General features: G+C 42.8%; 1 protein-coding gene across 8 annotated transcripts in view; it reads right to left on the bottom strand.

Moving 5' to 3' along the window:
* BIRC6 (baculoviral IAP repeat containing 6) overlaps positions 1 to 14,549 on the bottom strand; it is a 231,373-nt gene extending 216,824 nt beyond the window's left edge. For 5 of the 8 annotated variants that reach the window (XM_028117286.2, XM_028117287.2, XM_028117288.2 and 2 more), the window contains exon 1: positions 14,225 to 14,549. In XM_028117286.2, coding sequence (XP_027973087.2) covers positions 14,225 to 14,549 — 325 coding nt within the window. The remainder of the gene's footprint in view (positions 1 to 14,224) is intronic. The other 3 variants (XM_088026384.1, XM_088026386.1, XR_015768921.1) reach the window with 2 other exon arrangements.
* Between the last annotated feature and the right edge of the window lie 11,182 nt (positions 14,550 to 25,731).

Genomic DNA, 25,731 nt, shown 5'->3' with positions numbered 1-25,731 from the left:
GGGACTCAATCGTTAAAGACCTACTCCCTGCAAGAAATTTTGGGAACTATTTCAACATATATTATTCAATATGTTACAGTTAAATCTCCCAATCACCTTGGGATACAATAGTTCCATTCTTCCTTCAGAATTCTGAGCTGGCTATAATTAAGCAAAATTTGGGAGCTGCTTTCTCTATCTAATATTGCTCAAGATAACCCTAACCATCTATATACAAATTCCTGTTGCTATACAAAGCTGTCCATGTGAGAAGGAACTCAGCTATAAATTAAAACAATTCTATAATATGGAGGACACACCCCATGAATTTCTATTTGGAGCTCATATTTGAAACTACTGTTCTCTGATGAATACAGAAGGCACATATATCCAGAATAGTAGTCACAGACCCTTTATCATTCCTCACATAGCCTAAATTTTAAGTCAGTCCAAGTCAAATTCCATCCAAATATGCTGAAAATCCATCTAGCTGTTTTTGCATACTACAGTAACAGGCCAACAGAAAACTTCCCTAGATATCTGCCCTGCTGCTTCCTCACATCACTGGGATCTTTGCTCAAGGGCCACTTCGGAGAGACCCTCCCAGACCGCCTCATAGCACAAATTTGCCCATTACCATCTTGTACCAGCTCTAATTTCTTACAGCATTTATCACTACTTGGTACAGTGTGTGTGAAATATATCTCTTCCCACTAAACCATGAGCTCTAGCAAAGCAAGGACTTTGTTAACTAGTGTATTACCAGTGCTTGACACACAATAAATGTTTTTGAATAAATGAATCATTTTCTATGGTTTTGAAGAACTTTTTAATATATTAAAACTAAACTATAATGTGGTAAAATACAATATTCTCAGTTTTGTTTGTTAACACAACGTGAAACAAAGACAGTTCAGGCATGAAACTAGTTGAACTGGTACAGATAACCCCAGCCATCTCTACCCTTCATAGCCCCATTTTCCCCTACCTTACTCCTGCCCCCAGTATGAGGTCACTGTCCTTGGCTATAGGGGTATTTTGGTCAACCAGTATCAGAGCACTTAGCAGGTTCAAAAATCAACCAAAACTGAATTACAGCAGAGAAAGACAAAATAGAAACCAAGAGAAATTTGGTCCTTGATACATCCCTGCTGCTTACAAGCATATTTCATTATATAATCACTAAATACAATTTAAAACACAACGAGGGAGATTTTAGTAGCAGACAAACTAACTTGGGAGGTTTTTCTTAACCAAAAAATTAAGGCTAAATAGAATACTATTCAATTCAAATGAAATCTGTCTCTCATTTATCCCAAGCTTATCAAACAAACTTACTCATTAAGTTTGAACCTCTAAACCTAGGTGCACATTAGAATCACCTGGCATTCTTTTAAAAAAAAAAAAAAAGCAGGCCTGGGCTCGACTCCAGACCACTTAAGTCAGAATTCCGGGACCCAAAGAGTGCCTGGTGGCTGTCAGTTAAGCATCTGACTCTTGATTTTGGCTCAGATCATGACCTCAGAATCATGAGACAGAGCCCCTCACCATGTGAGGCTCCTTGCTCAACACGGAGTCTGCTTCAGATTCTCTCTCTCCCTCTACCTCTGCTCTCCTCCCTCCCCTACGTGTGTGTGGGTGCCTTCTCTGTGTCTCAAATAAATAAATAAAATCTAAAAAAAGAAAAAATACTGGGACCCAAGCAGAATTTTTTTTTTAAGATTTTTATTTATTTATTTGTCAGAGAGAGAGAGAGAGAGAGCACAAGCAGGGGGAGCAGCAGAGGGAGAGGGAGAAGCAGGCTCCTCACTGAGCAAGGAGTCTGATGTGGAACTCGATCCCAGGACTCTGGGATCATGACCTCAGCCGAAGGCAGACGCTAAATGACTGAGCCACCCAGGCATCCCCCAAGCAGAATATTTTTTTAAAGTTCCCCTGATGATTCTAATGAGCAGCCAAGGCTGAGAACCCACTGCTCTATGCATCTCCCCAGTCTTACTTCTCTCCTACTTCATAAATCTAAGTACAGAAACAAATCATGAACTTAAATCATAACTTAAATTCTTGGCACCCACAATAAATCTCAAAGAAAACATTCCTATCTGCCCCATTCTAACACTTCTATCATTTCCCCTAAAGAGTAAGCATAATATTTATCTCCCCTAAAATACATTCCTGATTTAAATACTCAAATGAGACCACAATTACTTCCTTTTAGGAGCACCACCCTTGTCACAAGCTATTTTATATAGCAATTACTTTATTCTTTTTGTTATTTATATCTGTTATCTCTGTTTTTATACCCAAGGAGTTTGTCTTTTCTTTTTTTTAAGATTTTATTTATTTATTTGACAGGGAGAGCGAGCACAAACGGAAGGAAAGGGGAGAGAGAGACTCCCCGCTGAGCAGGGAGCCTGACAAGGGACTTGATCCCAGATCCCAGGACCCTGGGATCATGACCTGAGCCAAAGGCAGACACTTAATTGACTGAGCCACCCAGGCGCCCCCCAGGAGTTTTAACTTTTTTGTTTCCTTCACATTTGAGGTGCTACAGTTTACAAAGACCCTGCATTCATTATAAGATGGTGAAGTAGTCTGGGCAAAATTACCACTTAGTAGAGCATTCTTTTTCTTTTTTTTTTTTTAAGATTTTATTTATTCATCTGAGGGAGAGAAAGAGCACAAACCGGAGAGAGAGACAGAGGAAGAGGGAGAAGCACACTCCCCGCTGAAGAGGGAGCCTGACTCAGGGCTGGATCCCAGGACCCGGGGATCATGACCTGAGCCAAAAGCAGACCCTTAACCGACTGAGCCACCCAGGCGCCCCAGAGCATTCATCTCTTGATCTCAGGGTCGTGAGTTCAAACCCCACAGTGGACGTGGAGCCTACTTTACAAAAAAAAAAAAAAAAAAAAAATGTAAAATAAATAAGTAAATAAAAATAAATTTAAAAAAAAGAGAATTACTAGCCCATTTTAAAGATGTTAACTCTGAGAAGTTATCTTGCCAAAGGCCTTGGGCAGTATAATGCACATATCAGAAAGGTCCTCCTGCCCATTCCCTACTGTTCTTACAAACTATATTACAGAAATCTACTATTGTTTATAGTCATCTGTCTGTAGCTACAGCCAACACTGCTAAAGACAAAGTACCAAATTTTCAACAACTTAAGTATGGTTACAAGTACAAAGTGCCAAACAACAAGGTTATAATGGGTGCACGTTTACTTCTGCTCCCTTCCAAGTCTCACTAAAAAGACAGTAAAGAAATAAAGAGGGCATTAAACAAACCCACAAAGACAAAAAGAACAAGTTAGGAGATAATAACAGAAAAATTTTGAAGTTGGAGGGCAGATGGAAGAGCCTTAACAGAATCATTTCCCCTGGAAAAATCTCAAAGCTAAACCAGGAGGGAGGAAAGGCCAAAGTATCTTTGTTGTAGTGGGTTTTCTAAAGTTGTATTTATTTATTTTAGACGAAGAGTGAGAGATCGCACGTGGGCATGCAAGTGGGGGGAGGGGCAGAGGGAGAGAATTTTCAAGCACACTCTCCGCTCAGCAGGAGCCCGGCATGAGGCTCAATCTCACAACCCATGAGATCATAACCTGAGCCAAAACCGAGTCAGAGGTTTAACTGACTGAGCCACCCAGGCGCCCTGTGTTGTAGTATTTTTCAAATTATGCAGTAATAAGTCTAAAATAAAAATTACTTCAAAATAGTAGCCTTGGGCAGTATTTTTTCAACTGACACTAAAAACACAGCTCCTGTAATAACAGGTCCCTAAATTTTTTTACCTGAAACTAGGAGTTCTTGCACTGAAAAATATGGTAGCCAAGGTCAGAGGGACCAAACCCAAGATCCTCAGGCTATCTCATCACGCCCATCCTTGAGCTCTGCACTCCAATACCAACATGCCTGTAACAAATACTACCTGCTTCATGCCTCTGCTCTTGCTCATGCTGTTCCCTCCACCTGGCTAACTCCTCTTCTTTCAGGAGCCAAGGTGTCACCTCTTCTAAAAGCTTTCCAAATTGGGAGGCAGGGGGGGATTTTAAATTAATCTTACTATCCCCATATGGCAGACAAACACTTGTTGAATTGAACTATATAATTAACACCAATCCAAAAGTAACACTTATCGCACGCTTATGGTGGATTAAGCAGTACCTACATGTATCAGTTTATTTAATCTTTCCAATAACCCAATGAGTTAGGTGTGCAGAGAGAGGTTAAGCATCTTACCTAAGGGCACAGATAATAAGTGGTGAATCATGGACTGAAATGCAGTCTGGCTCCAGAACCAATATCCTTAATCACTAGGCTCAGCTTTCTCTCTAATTGCCAATTTTCCTAATCTGTGTTCCCAAATCCTCAAGCTCAACTCTGAATTCCCAAAGCCTTCTGGAGATAACTACTTGGATGTCCTTCAAGAACCTCAAAATTAACACAACCAACATCACTATCTCCCTCTTGCTCCCAACCTTCTCCAACAAAAACCACTCACCACACCTTCTTGTATTACTTATTTCAATTAATAAATACCATTCACCCAGTTACCAAAATTGGGAACCCATGCATGAGTACTTTTCACCTTATCCATCTCTCTCATCCCCACATTCACCAAAAATTATGGTTCCTACCTTTCAAACTAACTTACACAAAGCTCTCATCACTTCTCACACCTGGGCATTAGTTTCAAACCTCTCTAAAAACAAATTTGATCATGTAATAACCTACAATGGCTCCCTACCATTGATATCAAGTCAAAATTTTTTTCTAAGATTTTATTTATTTGTGAGAGAGAGAGAGAGACAGGGAGCACTCACACACAAGCAGGGGGAGCAGCAGAGGGAGAGGGAGAAGCAGACCCCCTGCTGAGCAGGAGCCCAATGCAGGCTTGATCCCAGGACCCTGGAACCATGACCTGAGGTGAAGGCAGACACTTAAGTAACTGAGCCACCCAGGCACCCCTCAAGTCAGATTTCTTAACAAAACATATTATGATCTTGTCTTTGCCTCTCTCTCAGCTTCAACTCTAACCATCCCCTCATACATCCTAAACTCCAACTGGTTTCCTTCAAAAACTTCTCTCTGTTCCTTGAATTCACCACGTTTTGAAAGATCAAAATGTCTCCACACAAGCAAGTACCCTAGCTTAAGATGACGATCCCTATAACATTCCCTCTCACTATCTCATCTTTCAAAATGAATCATAAAAACAACCTCCTTTGAGAGGTCTTCTCTATTACCCTCAGGTTGAAGAAACTACCTCCTCTGTACTCACACGGCATTCTGCATATCTATATAATAGTACTTATTACGCTAAAATGATTTACCTGAACACATCACCAAGCATGCATTCAAAGACCAAAATGTTGCCTTAATTATTTTGTGCCCCCATATCTAGCATATGTTCAATAAATGTATAAATACGAATCAACTAGCTCTTCATATTACCGTGCTCTTTTAACAATTTCAAGTCCAAAATCAATTAACTTACAGAGTTTATATTTCTCCTATAATACAAGAGTTATTATAATTATGTCCATTAGATTTCCCCCAGTCACATTTCCACATACATGGAAAACTGGAAGAATACTGCCATTTCAACAAAATATCTGTAGCAGAAAGTCTACTATATTTAAATAGCCACTACTACCAAAAGAATAAAAACACAATAAAAAATACTTATATAGAGTACATATATATACAACCACCTTATGGAGTAGACACTATTATTATCCTCATTTTATGGGATGAACTTCAAGATCAAATAGAACCAATGGGGCGCCTGGGTGGCTCAGTCATTGGGCGTCTGCCTTGGGCTCAGGTCATGATCCCAGGGGCCTGGGATCGAGCCCCACATCAGGATCCCTCCTCCGCGGGAAGCCTGCTTCTCCCTCTCTCACTCCCCCTGCTTGTGTTCCCTCTCTCGCTGTGTCTCTCTGTGTCAGATAAATAGATAAAGTCTTAAAAAAAAAAATCAAATAGAACCAAGATTTAAGCCCAAACTCTTAGGCTCCAGAAGATGACCTCTTATAGTGACTCTCAGTAAGTCTAAAAACTACTATAAGACTAAGACAAATTCTTGCTAGAGCAAAACCATCTTTGAACAGATAATAGTCAGGAAAACTTCCGAGGTAAATGTAAAAAAAAAAAAAAAAAAAGGATAAATTTGGAGGATCTTAAAAACAGCACAATATTTTTAATTTTAATATAAATGCACTCTACTTAATTGTGGGAAATTTTTTGCTAATAGGGTACCTGGGTGGCTCAGCTGGTTGGGCGACTGCCTTCGGCTCAGGTCATGATCCTGGAGTCTTGGGATTGAGTCCCGCATCGGGCTCCCTGCTCAACGGGGAGTCTGCTTCTCCCTCTGACCCTCTTCCCTCTCGTGCTCTGCCTCATTCTCTCTCTCTCTCAAATAAATAAATAAAAAATCTTAAAAAAAATGTTTTGCTAATAAAACAGCTAATTGGGGCACCTGGCTGGCTCAGTTGGTAGAGCATGCGGTTGAACTCACGGTTGTGAGTTCAAGCTCCATGCTGGGTATAGAGATTACTTAAAAATAAAATCTTGGGGTGCCTGAGTGGCTCAGTCGTTGAGCGTCTGCCTTTGGCTCGGGTCATGATCCCGGGGCCCTGGAATCAAGCCCCGCATCCGGCTCCCTGCTCCGCGGGAAGCCTGCTTCTCCCTCTCCCACTCCCCCTGCTTGTGTTCCCTCTCTCGCTGTGTCTCTCTCTCTGTCAAATAAATAAAATCTTTAAAAAAAATAAAAATGAAAATAAATAAAATAAAATAAAATCTTAAGGGGTGCCTAGGTTAAGCATTCGACTCTCGGTTTCAGCTCAGGTCATGATCTCAGGGTCATGAGACAGAGCCCGGCTCCATGCTCAGCGCACAGTCTGTTTAAGACTCTCTCTCCGGGGCACCTGGGTGGCTCAGTTGTTTAAGCGACTGCCTTCGGCTCAGGTCGTGATCCTGGAGTCCCGGGATTGAGCCCCACATCAGGCTCCCTGCTCAGCAGGGAGTCTGCTTCTCCTTTTGACTCTCCCCACTCTCATGCTCTCTCTGTATCATTCTCTCTAATAAATAAATAAAAAAAAAAATCTTAAAAAAAAAGACTCTCCCTATCCTTCTGCCCCTTCCCCCCCACTTCAAATAAATCTTAAGAAATAAGTAAAATAAAACAGCAGGTCTTTGACATAAGGCAGGTCATCATGTAGCATTACTAAAATCAGTCAACTACAACATAAAGTTTGTACTCAGCCCACAAAGAGATTTGCCCAATTAAGTTTTTATAAAGAACTCAGATGCAGGGGCGCCTGGGTGGCTCAGTCAGTTAAGCGTCTGCCTTTGGCTCAGGTCATGATCCCGGGGTCCTGGAATGGAGCCCCACATCCCTGCTGAGCAGGGAGCCTGCTTCTCCCTCCCTTTGCCTGCCTCTCCCCCCTGCTTGTGCGTGCGCATGCGCGCACGCGCGCACGCGCTCTCTCTCTCTCTCCCCGTCAAATAAATAAAATCTTAAAAAAAAAAACAACAAACTCAGAGGCATTTAGGAGACAACTATCTTCTAGGGCTACTGAAATCCCAACTCTATACTGTGTTTATTATCTTTCATAAAAGAATAACTGAGGGGCGCCTGAGTGGCTCAGTCATTAAGCATCTGCCTTCGGCTCAGGTCATGATCCCAGGGTCCTGGGATCAAGCCCCCGTGTCGGGCTCCCTGCTCAATTGGAAGCCTGCTTTTCCCTCTCCCACCCCCCCGGCTGGTGTTCCCTCTCTGGCTGTGTCTCTCTCTGTCAAATAAATAAATAAAATCTTAAAAAAAAAAAAAAAAGAATAACTGAGACTAGGAAGGCTGCCTGAACCAAGGTAAGTCAGGAAATAGAAGTGGTCTGAATCATTTACAACTTCCAAAACCGAGACCTACAAAATTTTACATTTTATCCAAATTAATGCATGCCTGATTCGGAAGTAGTAAACAAATATTTTCCACCTCTAACAAATTGATAATAAGTATGAGTTTTATCCCAAAAAATATTTCTTGAGAAATATGCAGGCTAACCTAACTAGTCTTCTATGCTCCAAGACTTCTTGAAGCAAGCAGCTCTGGGCTTTAAGTCTGAACAAGAAGCTCATATCAAACAAAAAATAAAGAAGTAAAAATTCACCCAATCTGAACTCCACTGCAACTGGAGTACAGTGATCTTTTTCTCACTTATGACCATCATGCAAATTTCTCAAATCAAATCAGACTCAACGTCAAAGGGAAATATTCACAAAGAAATGTGAAACTAGATTATTTGTCTAAAAATACTGAGCAGCTTTGGAGTTTCCTCACAGTGACAGAAATCTGGAACCCACTTCAGAAACGAATAGACATGATTTCCTTTTACACATATGCTACAACATCTACTGATTAATACCCACACACATACATCTTCAGTTACTTATGTACATATACCACATGAACAATCCGTGTATACACAGAACTAGTAATACAACAGTCTTAACTTCATTCTGACATTCAGCCATGCCAATATGCTGAAAGACGTTTATCCAAATAGGTAATATTTGTCACGAACATTTACATTTCCATGTACATTTCAACGATATCTCTCTGTCCTCTGCATATAAACACTAAGTCAGTGAACTTTTTTCAAAGTAATAGTGAGGAACAAGGCAATAGCAAGCACCCATGAGGCTTAAGAAAACTGACATTCACTGTGTACATATGCCAAGCAGCATCAGGCACTTTAAACGCGTTTACCACTTAATCTACACAACCATTCTATTAAATGTTAACCTTAATTTACAAATGAGGAAGCTGAAGTTCAGGAAGTTTAGAGAGTGAGTTAGTAAGCGAGCTAAAATTCAAAATTCAGGAATACCTAAAATAGAAACACCCATTCTTTTCCACATGCCCTCAAAAAAGTTTATCAAAAAAGCAAACAATACACAATGTTCTACATTTAGGGGAGGAGGGCACTATTTCAGAAATCAAGAGAAAACACCATCAGTAATTAAACAAGAAAATACTGAACAGGCGTGCCTGGCTGCCTCCGTCAATAGAGCATCTGACTCTTGATCTCAGGGCCATGAGTTCAAGCCCCATGTTGGGTGTAGCGATCACTTAAATTAAAAAGGAAGGAAGGAAGGAAGGACAGACAAACTGAAAAAATTAATAGTACCTTACTCTTACATCAAAGCAAAAACTAGATGGATTTTGCTGGATGATAAAAGGTGGTAAATAGGAAAAATTCCTAAGTTGAAATTTAGGGTGAAGTTCAAAAGATTTAACATAGAATATCAAAAAGGCTTAAGAAAAAAAGAAAAAAGAGTATCTACAAAGATTTACAAGTAAATAGAAGAAATATTTTTGAACAGTAAACACACTGTTCTAAGAACTTTCCGTGTATTAACGCTCACAATTAGGACAATTATCATCCCCATTTTGTAATGGGGAAACTGGAACAGAAATGTGAAGTAAGTTAGTCAAGGTTACACAGTTAAATTGGGAGGTGAGGGAAAGCAGAAATTGGGATCTTAACCTAAGCCAAGTGTCTCCAAAACCACGCTCCTTCCTATTATGCTAAATTGTAAGAACTACAGCTAAAGAGAGGAACATACCTAGGAATATAAACAATATGGTCAAGTGGTGTATGTAGAGCTATTTTGATTTTTAAAATCCAAAGTGCACAAATTAGCCTAAGAAAAGATGTTCAGCTCATATGTCATCAGGGAATTGCAAAATAAAACAATGAGATACCACTACACGCCTATTAGAATGGCCACAATCCAAAACCAAAAAACATCAAATGCTGAGAAGGATGTGGAGCAACAGGAACTCTCATTCACTACCACTGGGAAAACAAGAGCACAGCTGCTTTGGAAAACAGTTTGGCAGTTTCTTATAAAACTAAACATAATCCTAACACACGATCTGACATTCGTGCTCCTTGCTACTTACCCAAATGAACTAAAAACTCAAGTCCACACAAAAACCTGCATACAAATATTTATAGCAGCTTTATTCATAACTGCCCCAACCTGGAAGCAACCAAGATGTCCTTCAGTAGGTTAATGTGCAAATGAACTGTGGTCCATCCAGACAATGGAATATTATTCAATGCTAAAAAGCAAATGAGCTACCAAACCATGAAAAGACATGGAAGAACTTAAATGCATATTCCTAACTGAAAGAAGCCAAACTGAAAAGCCTACTATATAATTCCAACTGTATGACATTCCAGAAAAGGAAAAACTATACAGTCAAAAGATGAGGGAGTGACGGGGGGGGGGGGGGGGGGGGGCGGAGGGGGGGTATAGGAGAGGGACAGGTGAACAGGCAAAACAGAGAGGATTTTTATGAAAGTGTAACCATTCTGTATGATATATCCATTTTTCAGAACCCAGAGAATGTACAACACCAAAAGTGAACACTAATGTCAACCACAGACTTGGGTGATAATGATGTGTTAATGCACGTTCATTGACTGTAACAAACACTTTGATAGTGAAGGGAGGTTTTGTGTGCACAGGGAGCAGGAGGTATCTAGGAACTCTGGACTTTCTGCTCAATTTTACTATGAACCTGTAACTGCTCTAAAAAATAAAATCTATTTAAGAAAAGAAAGGGAAGGGGCGCCTGGGTGGCTCAGTCGTTAAGCATCTGCCTTCAGCTCAGGGCCTGATGGGATGGAGCCCCCGCACTGGGCTCCCTGCTCAGCAGGGAGCCTGCTTCTCCTCTCTCACTCCCCCCACTTGTGTTCCCTCTCTCGCTGTCTCTCTCTGTCAATTAAATAAAATCTTTAAAAAAAAGAAAAAGGGAAAACAAGGTGTTTATTTAGCAGTACGTAAGAAAGCATCCATTTAAAATACTCATTAAGCCTATATACACAACTGAAAAATAGTTATTAATATTTTGTCCTGGGCATCCTGAGGTGGGTTATGATACAAACAAGAGGACAGGTTCCTTCCCACAAGGAGTTTTAAATATAGTTAAACGGACGTCGTATATTCGCGAAAAGCTAAATAAAATGGAATTTAAATAGTTCAAGACAGAAAACATACTAGAACAGTAAGTTGCCAAATTACTGAAATAGACATTAAGAGGACAATATGCAAATAGGGGTTCAGTGGATCACTTCAGACTAAAAGAACCAGGAAGTTAAGATCTGCTCTAGGTCCTGAAAAATGTCTAAGATATGTCTGGAGGGAATTGGTGCATTCCAAGAAAGAGCAAAACCACCGAGTCAGGAAAGGAAATCAAATGAACCAGTTCACAAAACTAAATAGGAAGACAAGACTAGAGAGACTGGTAGAAGCCAAATCATGGAAGTCAAAGAATGCCAGGCCAAGTAACCAGCCTAGAGACTCCAAGTTCTTAACTCTTAAATGCTAAAAGGGAGCAAATACTTGCTTAACCTATGTTATACTGATAGCTCTTAATCTAATGAAAGTGTATTTAAAAACATTTTATGTCAGATACAGATATATACTAGTAGGCATAGTCAAAAATTCACCAACTTTGCTACCCAATTGAATATATATACACACAAGTCCTGCTCCCATCCTTCAATTTCCAATCTACTCTAATAAGCTACCCATAACCCCATAACCCCTGAACCCATTCAGAAGACGCACAACTCTATCACCCAATAAAACTCTATATGGTTACCCCACTCTTTTTCCCTTTACACAAAGATGTATTTCTGCTGGGGTATAAAACAAAGGGGCTCCTTGCCCCTTTAACTGGAAAGAGGGGTCATCTTAGGACCATGGTCATTAGTGGCACCTTCTTCTCATTCTATTTATAGGACTGTCACCCTCTATTAATCATTAAAAGCAAACCTCCTAAATAAGTATGTAAAATATACATATTCCAGGCAAGACAAAAAATGCAGCATTCCCTCCCCAATCACCTGATAGATGACATACATAAGACTCTATACAACCTTTGGTAAATATTATCAATAACTGCAATTCTCATAAATGAACATATTTCAGATTTTGTTCATTGTTACTTTCAAACCTTTCCTGTAATCCTTTTGTCTTCCATAAACTATTCCACGTATTTTAAATCACATACTCAAACTTCAATGTGTGGGCATCTGCAATTGTATTCAATCCCACACTTTTCTAATTAACAATTTTTCCCCAACATATCCCAGCTAAGTTATCCAAAATCAATGATGTTCTATGCATGTACCTTTAATCTTGTGTTAAAATCCTAAAACCCTCCCCTTTAGGAATCTACCACCAGAGTGACTATTTTCTCACCTTTCATAACAGACACATTAATACATGTCCAATTTCCTCAACCATTTATAACAAACTCTAACACACATTATTTTTCTCAAACATAAGCTCCAAGCATAAAAACACCCCATTGGACTCCTTTCTATCAAAAACATTTTAAAACTTCCAGTAATATGGCTTTTTATAAAAAATTCAAATACATATACTATGATACCAATTGGTCAAAGTTTAAAAACATGAAAGACAGTATTAGATATTGTTTAAAGATACAGGCATATACTGAAAAACATAAAAACGTGTGACAACAATAAAACCAAATTAAGGAGAATGCTCATGGGGGAGGGAGGACTGGAGGAACACAATCCAAGAGACAGAAAAGAGGCTTCAACTTTCTAATGTTTTATTTCGTAAACAGAATCAGGGATACATGGTTGTTCATCTTATTCTTTATACCTTTCTGTTTTTGAAATATTTTAAGTGAGTTTAAGAAGATATCCAATTACTAATTAGTATCTCCCTCTCATACATAGTTACAAGTTGTTAACGTCCAAATTGCAGTTACTACTCATTGTTACATCCGGGACACCCCTCCTGTCCTTTACCTAAGCCAAGAAAAGAAAAATTACAAGCCTACAATTCAAAACTCTCCCTTAGACGTATCTTAGATATGATCCAGGTTTATATTCTGTAGGTATATACACTCCATTTCTTTCACAACTCTCACATCGACAAAAGTTAAACCTCTTATTTTATCCTTCTATCCCTACATTGCTATTAACTCTTACGTGCCTTATTACAGTAAACTGGAATAACCTTTCCTTATTTGCGTATGTTAAAATATAAGTGAATTGTTAAGCCACATAACTAATTTACTTGTCTGAACGCAGTCATATATACCTCTGTGCACGAGTCTCACTCATATACTAACTTTTCAATCTCAACTTATAACTTCTAAATTAAACCACACATCATCTGACCCCAAATGAAAGGTCATCTCAGCCAAACCCAACTTAGCCAGGGCAATTCCGAAACACTCCACTCCAGCATGCAGAGAGTTCACCGAATGCATAAAGTCCCGTTCCTGGAACAAGGTCTACACCACCCAGAAGTGCTCTCCTCCACTGGCGAGACTCAGACACACCTCCGAATCCTAACTTTCGGCTCGCTATGGTAAAACAAGGAGAGAGGACATGAAGTTGCATCTCATCACGAACCCAAAGGACTCTATATTTCATACACCAAAGGGCCTGAGTTTCTCATCACTGGGGGGTAGAAGTTGGAAGCCCCGATCTAGGGGACAAGGTCTAGTCTTCCATGGCGTCCGCCACAGTCCTAAAGTCGTCGACGAAGAGTTCAGGCAGCCGACCCGCCTACTTCCCTCCCCACCCCCACTCCAGGCGCACCCCACCCCCACCCCCGGCGCGAAGCCCACTGTACATCCCTGCACCTGCGGGTCCTACGAACAGCCGACTATCCGCTTCTCTCCACCAGAGGGAATGGCTTAGATGCCGGCTCCGACGCTCGCCTTCAGCCACCAGGCTCTCACGTCGGGACCAACCGGGCGACCCGTTCGCTCCCTGATCAGCAGCGACACCTTCTCCAGAACCGACCCGGGGGCCTGGCCTTCTCAGGTGCCGAGCTCCGAGGCCTCCTCACCTCTCCCAGAGGACCAACCTACACCGGACGCTCAAGGCCCGAAAGGCAACTCCCACCACTCCCCGACTCGCCAGTCTTTTTTTCTTCCCAGCTGCAGCCGCTGAAAAAGCCAAGCCCCACGGTCCTCCTCCGCCAGCTTCCGGGCCTCGGTTCACAGGCAGGCCTGAACCCCCCAGCCTTGCCCTCCGCCACCCCAATCCAGTCACTCCGCTTCCCCCCGGCCGGAGGCAGAGCCCCAGGGCTGGGCGGCTTCCTTCCCCGGCATCCCGCGGGCCCGGCTCCTCCCGCGGCGGGCCCGGCCCCCGCCCGGCGTGCCGCACACTCACCGCTGAGCGCTGAGGCCTGCAGGGTGGCCCCCGAGGTGCCGTCGATGACTTTGATGGTCCCGCGACTGGTGACGGCCAGGATGGCGTTGAGCGCCGGGTGGTAGGAAAGGCTGTGCAACCCATCGGCGTCGCAGCGCATGCAGCCGTCTCGCAGCACCAGCCACTCTGAGACCCCGGCCGCTCCCGCCCCCGCCGCCGAGGAGCAGCCCGGGCCCGAGGCCGCCGCAGCCGCAGCCGCCATCTTCCGGCCTGCGCTCAGCACAATCACACTGGGAAGCGGCTCAGTGACAGTCCCGGGAGGTGCAGCACCACCGCCAGTCACCATCCGGGGCCAGGGGGCAAGCGAAGCGCGTTAGCCGGAAGTGAAGTCAGGCGCCGGCACGCACGCGGGACGTCGGCCGCGCGCCCGGAGGGGCCAAGCTCGGAGGGAGGCTGGCGGGGGGGGGGGAGTGGGAGCGAAAGAGGCGGGACCCGGGGAGGGGGCGGGCAGCGGGCGACTGGAGCATGCGCGGGAGGGCTCGCGCGTGCCACGCGCCCCTGGTCCAGCCAGCTCCGCGTCCGCAATGTCCCAGGGTTTTGTTTTTTTTTTTTGAGCCTGGGGAGTGGCCACTGCCTGGGCCCCGCCCCACTCCCTTGCTCCTGGCGGTGGGGGTTGGGCTCCGTGTGTTTCCGCTAGGCGGGGACCCGGGCCGGTGGGAGCTGTCTGAGATGCGCTGAGGCCTTTTGCCGTTCCAGCTGCACCTGGACGGTTCCCTGCAGGCGCTGTTGTAGCTGTTTCGTTGTGGCCGGAAGAAGACCCCAGGGCTCGGCTCTAGTCTACAAGTAAGCAGTCTGAAAAACCTCTGGTCTGGATTGGGAGAAACCAAACGACCGCAGTACCCCGTGCCTATTGCACGCCGCCATTCCCAGATCTTTTTCTAGGGCAGAAGTGCCAGATTGGAGGTGCTGGAAGTATATTATTTAGCTGAATGTCTTTATCCACATCCCAAACAACTCATGTGAATTGTTAATAGATGCGTGGGGGTGTTGTGGGGCCAGAAAGAACTGTAGTCAAGTAAATTTGCTATGATCATATTTTTAATCTTTTTATTTTATTATAATTATTAGGGGCAACTGGGTGGCTCAGTCCGTTAAGCGTCTGCCTTCTGCCCAGGTCATGATCGCAGGGTCCTGGGATGGAGCCCCACATGAGTCTCCTTGCTCAGTTGGGAGCTTCTCCCTCCCTCTGCCTGCCGCTCCCCCTGCTTGTGCTCTCTGTCAAATGAATAAATAAAATCTTTAAAAAAAATAAAAAAATAATCATCAGATTCACACTTTCAAATATAATACAGACCTCTGTGGTTTGCCTCCCCAAAAACCATAACCCCTAAAAAACAGGGGTTGGGACCCCTCGGTGGCTCAGCCAGTTAAGCGTCTGCCTTTGGCTCAGGTCACAATCCCGAGGTCCTGGGATCAAGCCGGGCATCGTTGAGCTCCCTACTCAGCGGGAAGCCTGCTTCTCCCTCTGCCTGCCGCTACCCCTGCTTGTGCTCTCTCTGTCAAATAAATAAATAAATAAAATCTTAAAAACAAAAACAAAAAAACTGGGCAAACTCAAATTTAGGGACTTCTATAAAATACCCGACCAGTATTCCTCAAAGTTGGAACAGAGAGGTCCAATTTACCCAGTTTCCCCAACAGTTATATGTTACATAAGTTTAATACAATATCAAAAGCAGGGATTTGACATTTAAATGTTGTGTGTATAATTCTGTCATTTTATCATGTGTAGATTGCTGTACCGCAATCAGGATACAGAACTGTATGTTCTTGGGATCATTCTTTATCTTTTTTTTTAAAGATTTTATTTATTTATTTGTTAGAGAGTGTGGGTGAGAGAGAGTGAGCGAGAGAGAGTGAGCAAGGGTACAAGCAGGGGGAGCTGCAGGCAGAGGGAGAAGCAGGCTCCCTGCTGAGCAAGGAGCCTGATGTGGGACTCTATCCCAGGGCACTGGGATCATGACCTGAGTCGAAGGCAGATGCTTAACCGACTGAGCCCCCCAGACGTCCCGGGATCATTCTTTATCTTGGAAAGCCTAAATTCTTCTTCCTTAAAACCTAAAGTGCTGCTGAGAGGATCAAGAGTCATGTAAAATGTGTAGAATAGCATCTGACATATGGTAGGTGCTCAATAAAAGTTATGAAAGTTAATTGTCTTCCCACATTCCTGCATACTTCCTTCAGGAATCTTCATAGATTATCCCAACTACATCTTAAACCTGTTTATTTGTATGCAAAGTTGTATTTATGTAATCTATCCATTCCATTTTGGAATGGCAAATATGCCATTTTTATCTGATGTTGGGTGGCAACATATAATAAAGTGGAAAAATACCCAAGTATTAAAGTCTAAATGAATATCTGATTTTGAGTCACTGCAGTTTCATTTTTCAGTTCTAATTATGAACCTGGATAAATCACTTAAACATTCTCAAAATGTTCCACCAAGTGTCAATTGGAAATCATAAAATTATTTGCCCTACTAAGTTTTGTTATAAGACTTGTAAATTGTAAAACTTACCAGAGTACTGGGGCGCCTGGGTGGCCCAGTCGTTAAGCGTCTGCCTTTGGCTCAGGTCATGATCCCGGGGTCCTGGGATCGAGCCCCACATCGGGCTCCTTGCTCGGCGGGAAGCCTGCTTCTCCCTCTCTCACTCCCCCTGCTTGTGTTCCCTCTCTCGCTGTGTCTCTCTCTGTCAAATAAATAAATAAAATCTTAAAAAAAAAAAAAACTTACCAAAGTACTTGTAAACTGTAAAAATGAAAACACAGAGGTGAAGTCTTGTCCAAGGTCCCCCAGCTTAGGAGGAGGGGTTAACAGCAAGCTAGAGTTTGAGCTCAGGCAGCTTGACTCCAGAACCCAGACTCCTAATTTAACCTCCTGTTCAAAACTTGAGTGCCTTGAGATAAATAAAGTATGCAAATAAATTTAAATGTAATTGGGGGTGTCATTCTAAAAGTGTTTTACGTCTCAGGACACAAGCAGAAACTAAAAACTGCCATTTTAAAGTTGTTTTCTATCAAGACTCATTTGAGGGGCGCCTGGGTGGCTCAGTCATTAAGCTAGTCTGCCATCGGCTCAGGTCATGAGCCCAGGGTCCTGGGATCGAACCTCGTGTCAGGCTCCCTGTTCCACGGGAAGCCTGCTTCTCCCTCTCCCACTCCCCCAGCTTGTGTTCCCTCTCTCACTGTGTTTCTCTCTGTCAAATAAATAAAATTAAAAAAAAAAAAAAGACTCATTTGAGCCAAACTTTTTCATTAATCTGAAAGGGTACCTGAATAGGCCTTGAATGCAAATCGAGCCCCCCCCTTATTGATAGGGAAAACAAACTAATAACCTGAACACTAAAGTTAGTGTACTTCAGTGTTATACTAATATTGAAAAGAATTGCACGGTTTTATCAGCTAGCCAGTATTACATTTTTTTGATTAGGAAAAAAATATTCCTTTTCTATGAATCTAGACTGCTTTCATCTGTAAACCAGCATTTTCCAAAGCTACCCAGATGTCCTGAAATAAAACACTACCATAATCAAAGAAATTTAGGTAACAACTCCCCCTATATTTCTCCTTTTGGAAGATTTATAATACATATTAGGCTACCAAAAGCTCTGAGACCTCCTATGATAAAGAATCCTGTTTAACCTTCTTTAACCAACATTCCACAAACTCCTATGACCATAGATTCCTGTAAAACAAGTGTTTCAAAGAGCACTCTTTAGTGTAACTTGTTGCTTGTTTTTGTGAATATGTATTTTTGTTTGAGCACTTATTGAGACCTCAAAAACTGCAGTTAAGTGTTTCAGGACCCAGGTTAAGATTCCTTAAACTGAAGTTATCATAAAAATGAAACTGGACAGACTTGGCGATGTTCAATATCAACTGTGTTGATTTCTTTCTGCATGTGGAATTGAGAACGAATACTTCTAACTTCGAAAATACACTGATTTTCATGACTAGTCTATTTTGAAGTCAGGGGGTTTTGAGGGTCTCCAGCCCCAAACCATTTTGGTCATAAATGGTGATTGCCTAAAGAAAGTAGAAATTCCCAATGACAATCATTTTGAAAGAGGAATTTGTTGGAATCAGAAATGTGGACCCAGAAAGGGGGCCTGACATGGAAAAAGCATTTGACAAAACCCCACATCTATTCGAAGAAAAAAACAAAACTCTCAGCCAACTAAAAATAAAGGGAAATTTCCTCAACTTTGTAAAATGTATCTACCAAAACAAAACAAAAACCCAAAACCTACAGCTAACAGCATACTTAACAGTAAAAGACTGAATGATTTCCCTCTAAAATCAGGGACAAGCCAAGGACATCTACTCTCACTACTCCTTTCAACGCAGTACTAGAAGTTCTGGAACTTAATGGAAGTCACTACAACAAGGCAAGAAAAAGAAAGCATAGAGAGAGAGCAGTTTCTCAGATGCACCCCTCTTTCCCTTATGCAGCCATTGGTGGTGGGGCCAGTCTTAGGGAAGAAGAGTAGAAGCTAAGGCCTCAAAGGGGACTACTGGCCCACAGCTGCAGGTGGTGACTGGCTGAGCAGAAGCCTGTGTCTGCAGCTCCCCAGGAGCAGAGAGAGAGGCAAAACTGATTCTAGAGTTTACGGAATAAACACTCTCTCTAAAGATTCCCTGGTAAATACTAGGGGGACTCTGAATGGGTGGCTGAAGTCATGCCATGGGAGCTAGAATTTAGGCACATTTATAACACACTCTAGTAAAACTCACAACACACACACACACACACACACACACACACACACACACACACACACACAATTGAGCCATATACAAATGTTGCATAAAACAAATGCCTGGGACACCTGCGTGGCTCAGTCAGTTGAGCGTCTGCCTTCAGCCCTGGCCCCGCTTTATGGGCAGGTGCACCCTGGAGCCCTCTCACCAGCTCAGGGCCCTGCGCCACCACCCACCCCTTCCCACCAGCTGCTGCTAGCCCTCTGTGGTTGTGTGTCCCACCTGCCCCCAGCCAGGGGCTGACTCTAAAACCCTTCATCCAATGGTGCTAACCCCCGGCTCTGCCCTGCCCCACCCCACCCACCCAGAGAAGCACAGACCCCGCTAGGGGCAGGGGCCCACCGCACACCCTTGTCCACCTTCTCTCAGGCTGGCCTTCCTGGCTCAGCCAGTGAGGCTCAGCAGGGACACAAAAGGGATGGAAGAAAAGAACAAAGAGAAACTGTTCCTCTCACCTCCTTCCCTGATGCCAGGTTGTGATCCCAGGGTCCTGGGATTGAGCCCCACATCAGGCTCTGTGCTCAGCAGGAAGCCTGCTTCTCCCTCTCCCTCTGCCCCTCCCCCCGCTTGTGTTCTCTCTCTGTGTCAAATAAATGAATAAAATCTTCCAAAAAAAAAATGCCTAATGTAATAAAGGAATCTAAATTTAGAGGAAAGGGCGCCTGGGTGGCTCAGTTGGTTAAGCGACTGCCTTCGGCTCAGGTCATGATCCTGGAGTCCCGGGATCGAGTCCCGCATCGGGCTCCCTGCTCAGCAAGGAGTCTGCTTCTCCCTCTGATCCTCTTCTCTCTCATGCTATCTCTCAAATAAATAAATAAAATCTTAAAAAAAATAAATTTAGAGGAAAAAGCAGTTTGATGACAATAAAGGAATCTCTAAACTAAAAAAAAAAAAAGAAAAATTAGAAATTATCACCCTAATGCCCAGAAGTTTATATGCGGATTTGGTTTATCCCAATGCAGGAAATGATGAAGTTCTAATGATTTGTAATGGAAAGGCGGATCTATGAATTACTTCTATCTGGCCTGATATTGACAGCTAGTATGTGTATCATTAAAATTCAGTCTTGGGGGGCGTCTGGGTGGCTCAGTCATTAAGCATCTGCCTTTGGCTCAGGTCATGATCCCAGGGTCCTGGGATAGAGCCCCGCATCAGGCTCCATGCTCCACAGGAAGCCTGCTTCTCCCTCTCTCACTCCCACTGCTTGTGTTCCCTCTCTCACTGTGTCTCTCTGTCAAATAAATAAATAAAATCTTTAAAAAAAAAAATTCAGTCTTGGGGAGGGGTGCCTGGGTGGCTCAGTTGGTTGGTTAAGCGTTTGCCTTCTGCTCAGGTCATGATCCCAGGCTCAGCAGGGAGTCTGCTTCTCCTTTTTCCTCTGCCCTTCCCTCCAACTCGTGCTCTCTCTCTCTCTCAAATAAATAAATAAAATCTTAAAAAAGAAAAGGAAATCATAGTGCCTTTTTGGTGTGAGCAGCCATTGTTTATGGAGAAAAGCTCAATATGGCATTAATTGAAAGGATACCTGATCTGTTTACCTTTGACACTTGCAGGCAATCATACAAAAATTCACCAGGCTGTTCGGGAGTGAGGATAGACACCTTGGAAGCTGCAGATATGAAAAGGCTAAGCATAGGATTGCAGTCTGAGATCAAAGAAGTCACAGACTAAAATAAATAAATAATAAATAAACCAGTGGGAACGAATTGAAAGTCCATTAAAGTGCCTAGAAAGTTCATTTGCTTTCCTTCTTGCTTTCATACACTATCTGAGTTACCTTTGTAATAATAACTTTGCAAACATTTATGGAGAGTTTATTATGATCCAGTCACTGAGTTAGGTGTTTATTAAGCACATACTACAGACAAGGCATGTGATAGAGTAAAGATGACAGAAACAACAAAGAGACAGTCATAATCTCTGCTCCTGGGGATTTGCCATCAAGTGAGCAGGCCGACATTAACCAAATCATCAGCATACTAACCGCACGATTGCCAATGTGCTAAGTGCATGAAGGAGAAACCCTAGCACTATGAGAAAGTAGCAGGCCTGGAGAGTCAAGCCAAGCTTTTCCACGGAAGTAAAAAGTCCAGCTAACACCTGAAACCTGGAAAGGAAATGCCAGGATTTAGGAGTATCTTGGAAAAGAGAATATTCTGGGTAGAGACTATTCTGTATGAAGGTGGTGGGGCATTTGGCTTATTCCAGCCAGTGCCCCTGGAGTTCCGAAGGCAATGGGAATGAGGTTCTAAGAGCAAGGCAGGGGCCAGTCTTTGTACGGACGGGTAGGTGTAGGCCACACTAAGAATTTTGGACTTTATTTTTTTTTTAAGATTTTATTTATTTATTTGACAGAGAGAGACACAGCAAGAGAGGGAACACAAGCAGGGGGAGTGGGAGAGGGAGAAGCAGGCTTCCCACCAAGCAGGGAGCCCGATGCGGGGCTCGATCCCAGGACGCTGGGACCACGACCTGAGCTGAAGGCAGATACTCAACGACTGAGCCACCCAGGCACCCCAATTTTGGACTTTATATTAAGTGGAAAGGAAGCCTTTAGCAATGGAATGATATGATCTGATTTGCCTGTAAAGAGACCACTCTGGCTGTTGTGTGAGGAGAAAATTTAAAAGCCACAGTCAGGGCCCTGACTAGGGAGAAACAGTAAGGCGCTCACCTACCATGCAAAATGTAAAGACCTGCCAAAACACTCAGTGAGCCAGACAAATCATTTATTTTTTAAGATTTTATTTATTTATTTGACAGAGAGAGACACAGCGAGAGAGGGAACACAAGCAGGGGGAGTGGGAGAGGGAGAAGCAGGCTTCCCGCGGAGCAGGGAGCCTGATGCAGGCTCAATCCCAGGACCCCAGGATCACGACCTGAGCCAAAGACAGATGCTTAACGACTGAGCCACCCAGGCACCCCCAGATAAATCATATTTTAAAGCAAGACTTGAAAAAAAGCAAATCTACAAACAATGACCTATACTCCCCCTCTCTGTTTTTGTGAACCAAGTTTTATTGGAACCAGGGTGGGGATTAGCTTGAGAAAAGTACAACAGCATGGTGGGAGGGCAGATGCTGCCCTTAGTTAAAATTTTGATTTTTTTTTCACCATTTTTTGCATTTATTCTGATTTTAAAAAAACATTTCATTAAATTATGATTTACCCTGAATACTAAGGTTTGGGCACCCTCTTAAAATTTTGCACCCAAGGCAAGTGCCTCACTTTCCTCACTCTACAAGGGCAGAAATAGGAAGACCAATTAGGAGATTATTCATCTATTTAATCACTCAAAAATGCCAGACACTGTTCTACACTGTAGGGGTGCAGAGTGAAAAAGACAATTATAGTCTCTATACTCTCATGGAATGTATATACTAGAGTAATATAAACAAACAAAAAAACCAAGATAACTTTAGATTTTGTCAAGTACAATTAAGGAAGTAAAAGAGAGAACCTGATCTGGTGACCAGGAGGGGGCTGCTTAAGAGAAGGTGGCCAGGAAGGCCATTAGGACTACAATCTGAATGGTGAGAACCAGAGAAAGGGGTTCCAGGAAGAAGGAATGTCAACGTTACCTGGAGTAGGATTCTGGAGAGTGAATAGTGACCTGAACTGGCATGGCAGCAAAGAAACCGATAGTTGCGGCTGATGTGAGATGTTTTAAAAAGTAGAATCCATCATTGGTTCAACAATCCTGGAGTGAGAGAGAGATGCCAAAAGACTCCCCATTTCCTGACCTTACAGTTGGCTGAATGAAGGAAAAATGTGACAGTAAAGGCTGTAACTGTCGTGATGTTTTAGTCCAGCAGAATTTACGAGTCAGAGGAATGAGTACATCAAGCTAGCTACTGACCACTTGCCCTAGAATCAATACTTTCACCCTGCACAAGCCCCAGCTCAAGTGCCCACAGCCTCACTGGTTTAAAGCAGATCCATGTCTCTTAAGAGATCCACTCTAGTTTTCCTGAATAAAAAATAATATGGGGAGAGTCTAGCCACCTGACGTGTCAGGAAGGGATGTGCTGTTCATCTCAGGATCCTTCTCTAGGCTAGCAAGCTCTGTCCTGGATGCCTAACATTTTTCTGTGGCTGTGATCTCCTCCAAGTGGAGGGTCCTCTTTACATCACATTCACCCCTTATCTCTTTGGGTATCTTTCCTCTCATTTCTAACCTGCCCCATTGTGTCAGAATAGTCAATATTCTGGGTGTTCCCTGATCTGATAGTGAACCGCCCTTCTGAAGAGCAGTCTCTCCTGTAAGGTAGCAACTGCAGTGAACTTTTCAATACATAAGTCAACATTTGGGCAGTATACAGTTTGAGAAGACTAAGGGAGGAATATTAGTTTAACTATGATGTACAACAATCCTAAAGTGCAAAATATTGTCTTACTGCTTTATGGATGATGCCACTGAAGTCCTAAGGAGTTACAGGCATACGGAAGATCATATACTAGTTAAGTAGGGGAGTCATGGTTTGAACTTTGAACTCCCAAGGGACTTCATAACCTGTATTTTCAGACACTATTCATACTAAACTTCCCCCCAAAGGGTATAACTTTATTAATTTGATGTTAGTGCCTGGAGGGAATGTGGTATAGTGAGAGGGATGCTCAGGGCAGTGGACCTGGGTTGTAATCCTGCCTTTTCCTGGTGTCCCTCACTCTGACCCCAGAGCACTCTTTCTCAATTGCAGGAATCCCTAACCTCCTCTAGGAGAAACTCCTTGTCCTACAGAGACTTCTGAGTTGGAACTCTTGCCCTATAGGAAGGCAGGGTCAGTGTAGATAGACCTGATTCTTTTTTTTTTTTAAGATTTTATTTATTTATTCATGAGAGAGAGAGAGAGAGAGAGGCAGAGGGAGAAGCAGGCTCCCAAGGAGCAGGGAGACCGATGCGGGACTCGATCCCAGGACTCTGGGATCATGACCTGAGCTGAAGGCAGATGTTTAACCATCTGAGCCACCCAGGCGCCCAGACCTGATTCTTTTAAACACAGCTGTCAGTCTGGACTTTTTGTGTGAAGTTTCCAACTTTTTAACGGTAGCAAGGAATTCACAATTGTTAAAACAACAACAATAACAACAACAAAAAACCCTCTGTGTGGACAAATTACATCCTTGGACCTAACATAGCTTGGTCTCTGCTGTAAGAGAGCTGTGTATAGAATCTTTCTCCCAAAGAGAATATACTTTGTTTAAAAACACATCTTTTTTTTTTTTTAATCAGAGAGAGGAGAGTGAGCACAACCAGGGAGAGAGGCAGAGGGAGAAGCAGGCTCCCGGCTGAGCAAGGAGCCCGATGCAGGACTCAATCCCAGAACCGTAGGATCATGACCTGAGCCGAAGGCAGATGCTTAACTGACTGAGCCACCCAAGTGCCCCTAAAAACACATCTTAATGTAAATTTAAAAAAAAATTTCAACCAGACTGTGAAGGAAACCCAAAATGGAATATAAATTATAAAAAATGACCGTAAGTGTATTATGAATCAATAACATAAGCAGGCTACAGGGAGTGCAGTGGAAAACAATTAATCCAAGTAACTTTGGAAACCAGTATTTTGATTGTATACTATAAAGTTAAAGAAAAAATGAACTGCACCAGGTCCTATATACCCTGGTTAGTTAGTAAACTTGTTTCTCACGAACGTATGGGTAATTCTGAAAATTTCTCGTACATCGACATTATGTACCCTCCAAAGGAAGTACATTACTTGAATTTTTTTGCTAAAAATGCATAGCCTCAATCTAATCATGCAAAAAATACCAGATCTGAAATAGAGGTCATGCTACAAAAGGACTGTACACTTCACAAGTTTCAGTACTCTTCAAAAGTTTCCAGGTCTTTTTTTTTTTTTAAGATTTTTATTTGACAGAGAGAGAGCGGGAGAGCACAAGCAGTGGGAGTGGCAGAGGGAGAGGGAAGAGCAGACTCCCCGCTGAGCAGGTTGCTGGACGCAGGGCTCAATCCCAGGATCCTGGGATCATGACCTGAGCCGAAGGCAGATGCTTAACCAACTGAGCCACCGAGGCACGCCAAAAGTTTCAAGGTCTTGAGGACAAGGAACGACTGAGAAAGTGTCAAAGAAGACTTAAGGAGACATGATACCTAAACATAATGTGGGATCTGGGATTGGATCCTGGAACAGAAAAAGGACGTCAATTGAAAATCTGATGAAATCCAAATAAAGTCTGTCATTAGTTTACAGTGTTGTACTCATGTTAATTCTTGTTTTTGTACTATTAGTAATAGTAATTAGTAAATGTACTATTGTTATTTAAGGTATTAACACTAGGGAAAACTGGGTGATAGGCATTCAGGAACATTCTGTATTATTTTTGCAACCTCACTGTTAAATCTAAAATTATTTCAAAATAAAAATCTAACACCCCCCCACACACACACACCACCCACACCACACACCAACATGCTTTTGGTTGGCTGATTGAGAGGCCTTTTAGCTCAGACTGAGAGGCAAAGAGAGAGCCAAATTGCTTTGCCTTAAGAAAGTCACAGAAATTTGGGGAGGGACACTAGAGAGTAGGGGTGAAGAACAAAGAGGAGACAAGTACCCAGCTACAAAGCTCTGTGAAGAGGCCGTTATGCAGAGGGAGTGACTGAGGGAATTTTAAGAACAAGATCCACACAGGTGAAGAGAGGAAAATATAAAACAAGACAAAACCAGAGAGAGAGACAAA

Source organism: Eumetopias jubatus, unplaced genomic scaffold, assembly GCF_037043125.1.
Source record: "Eumetopias jubatus isolate StellerSeaLion01/CBP00866 unplaced genomic scaffold, mEumJub1_p1.0 scaffold_9, whole genome shotgun sequence".
NCBI classification, from domain to species: domain Eukaryota; kingdom Metazoa; phylum Chordata; class Mammalia; order Carnivora; family Otariidae; genus Eumetopias; species Eumetopias jubatus.
The sequence above is the reverse complement of the archived record's forward strand: the minus strand, read 5'-3'. Positions and strand labels throughout refer to the sequence as shown.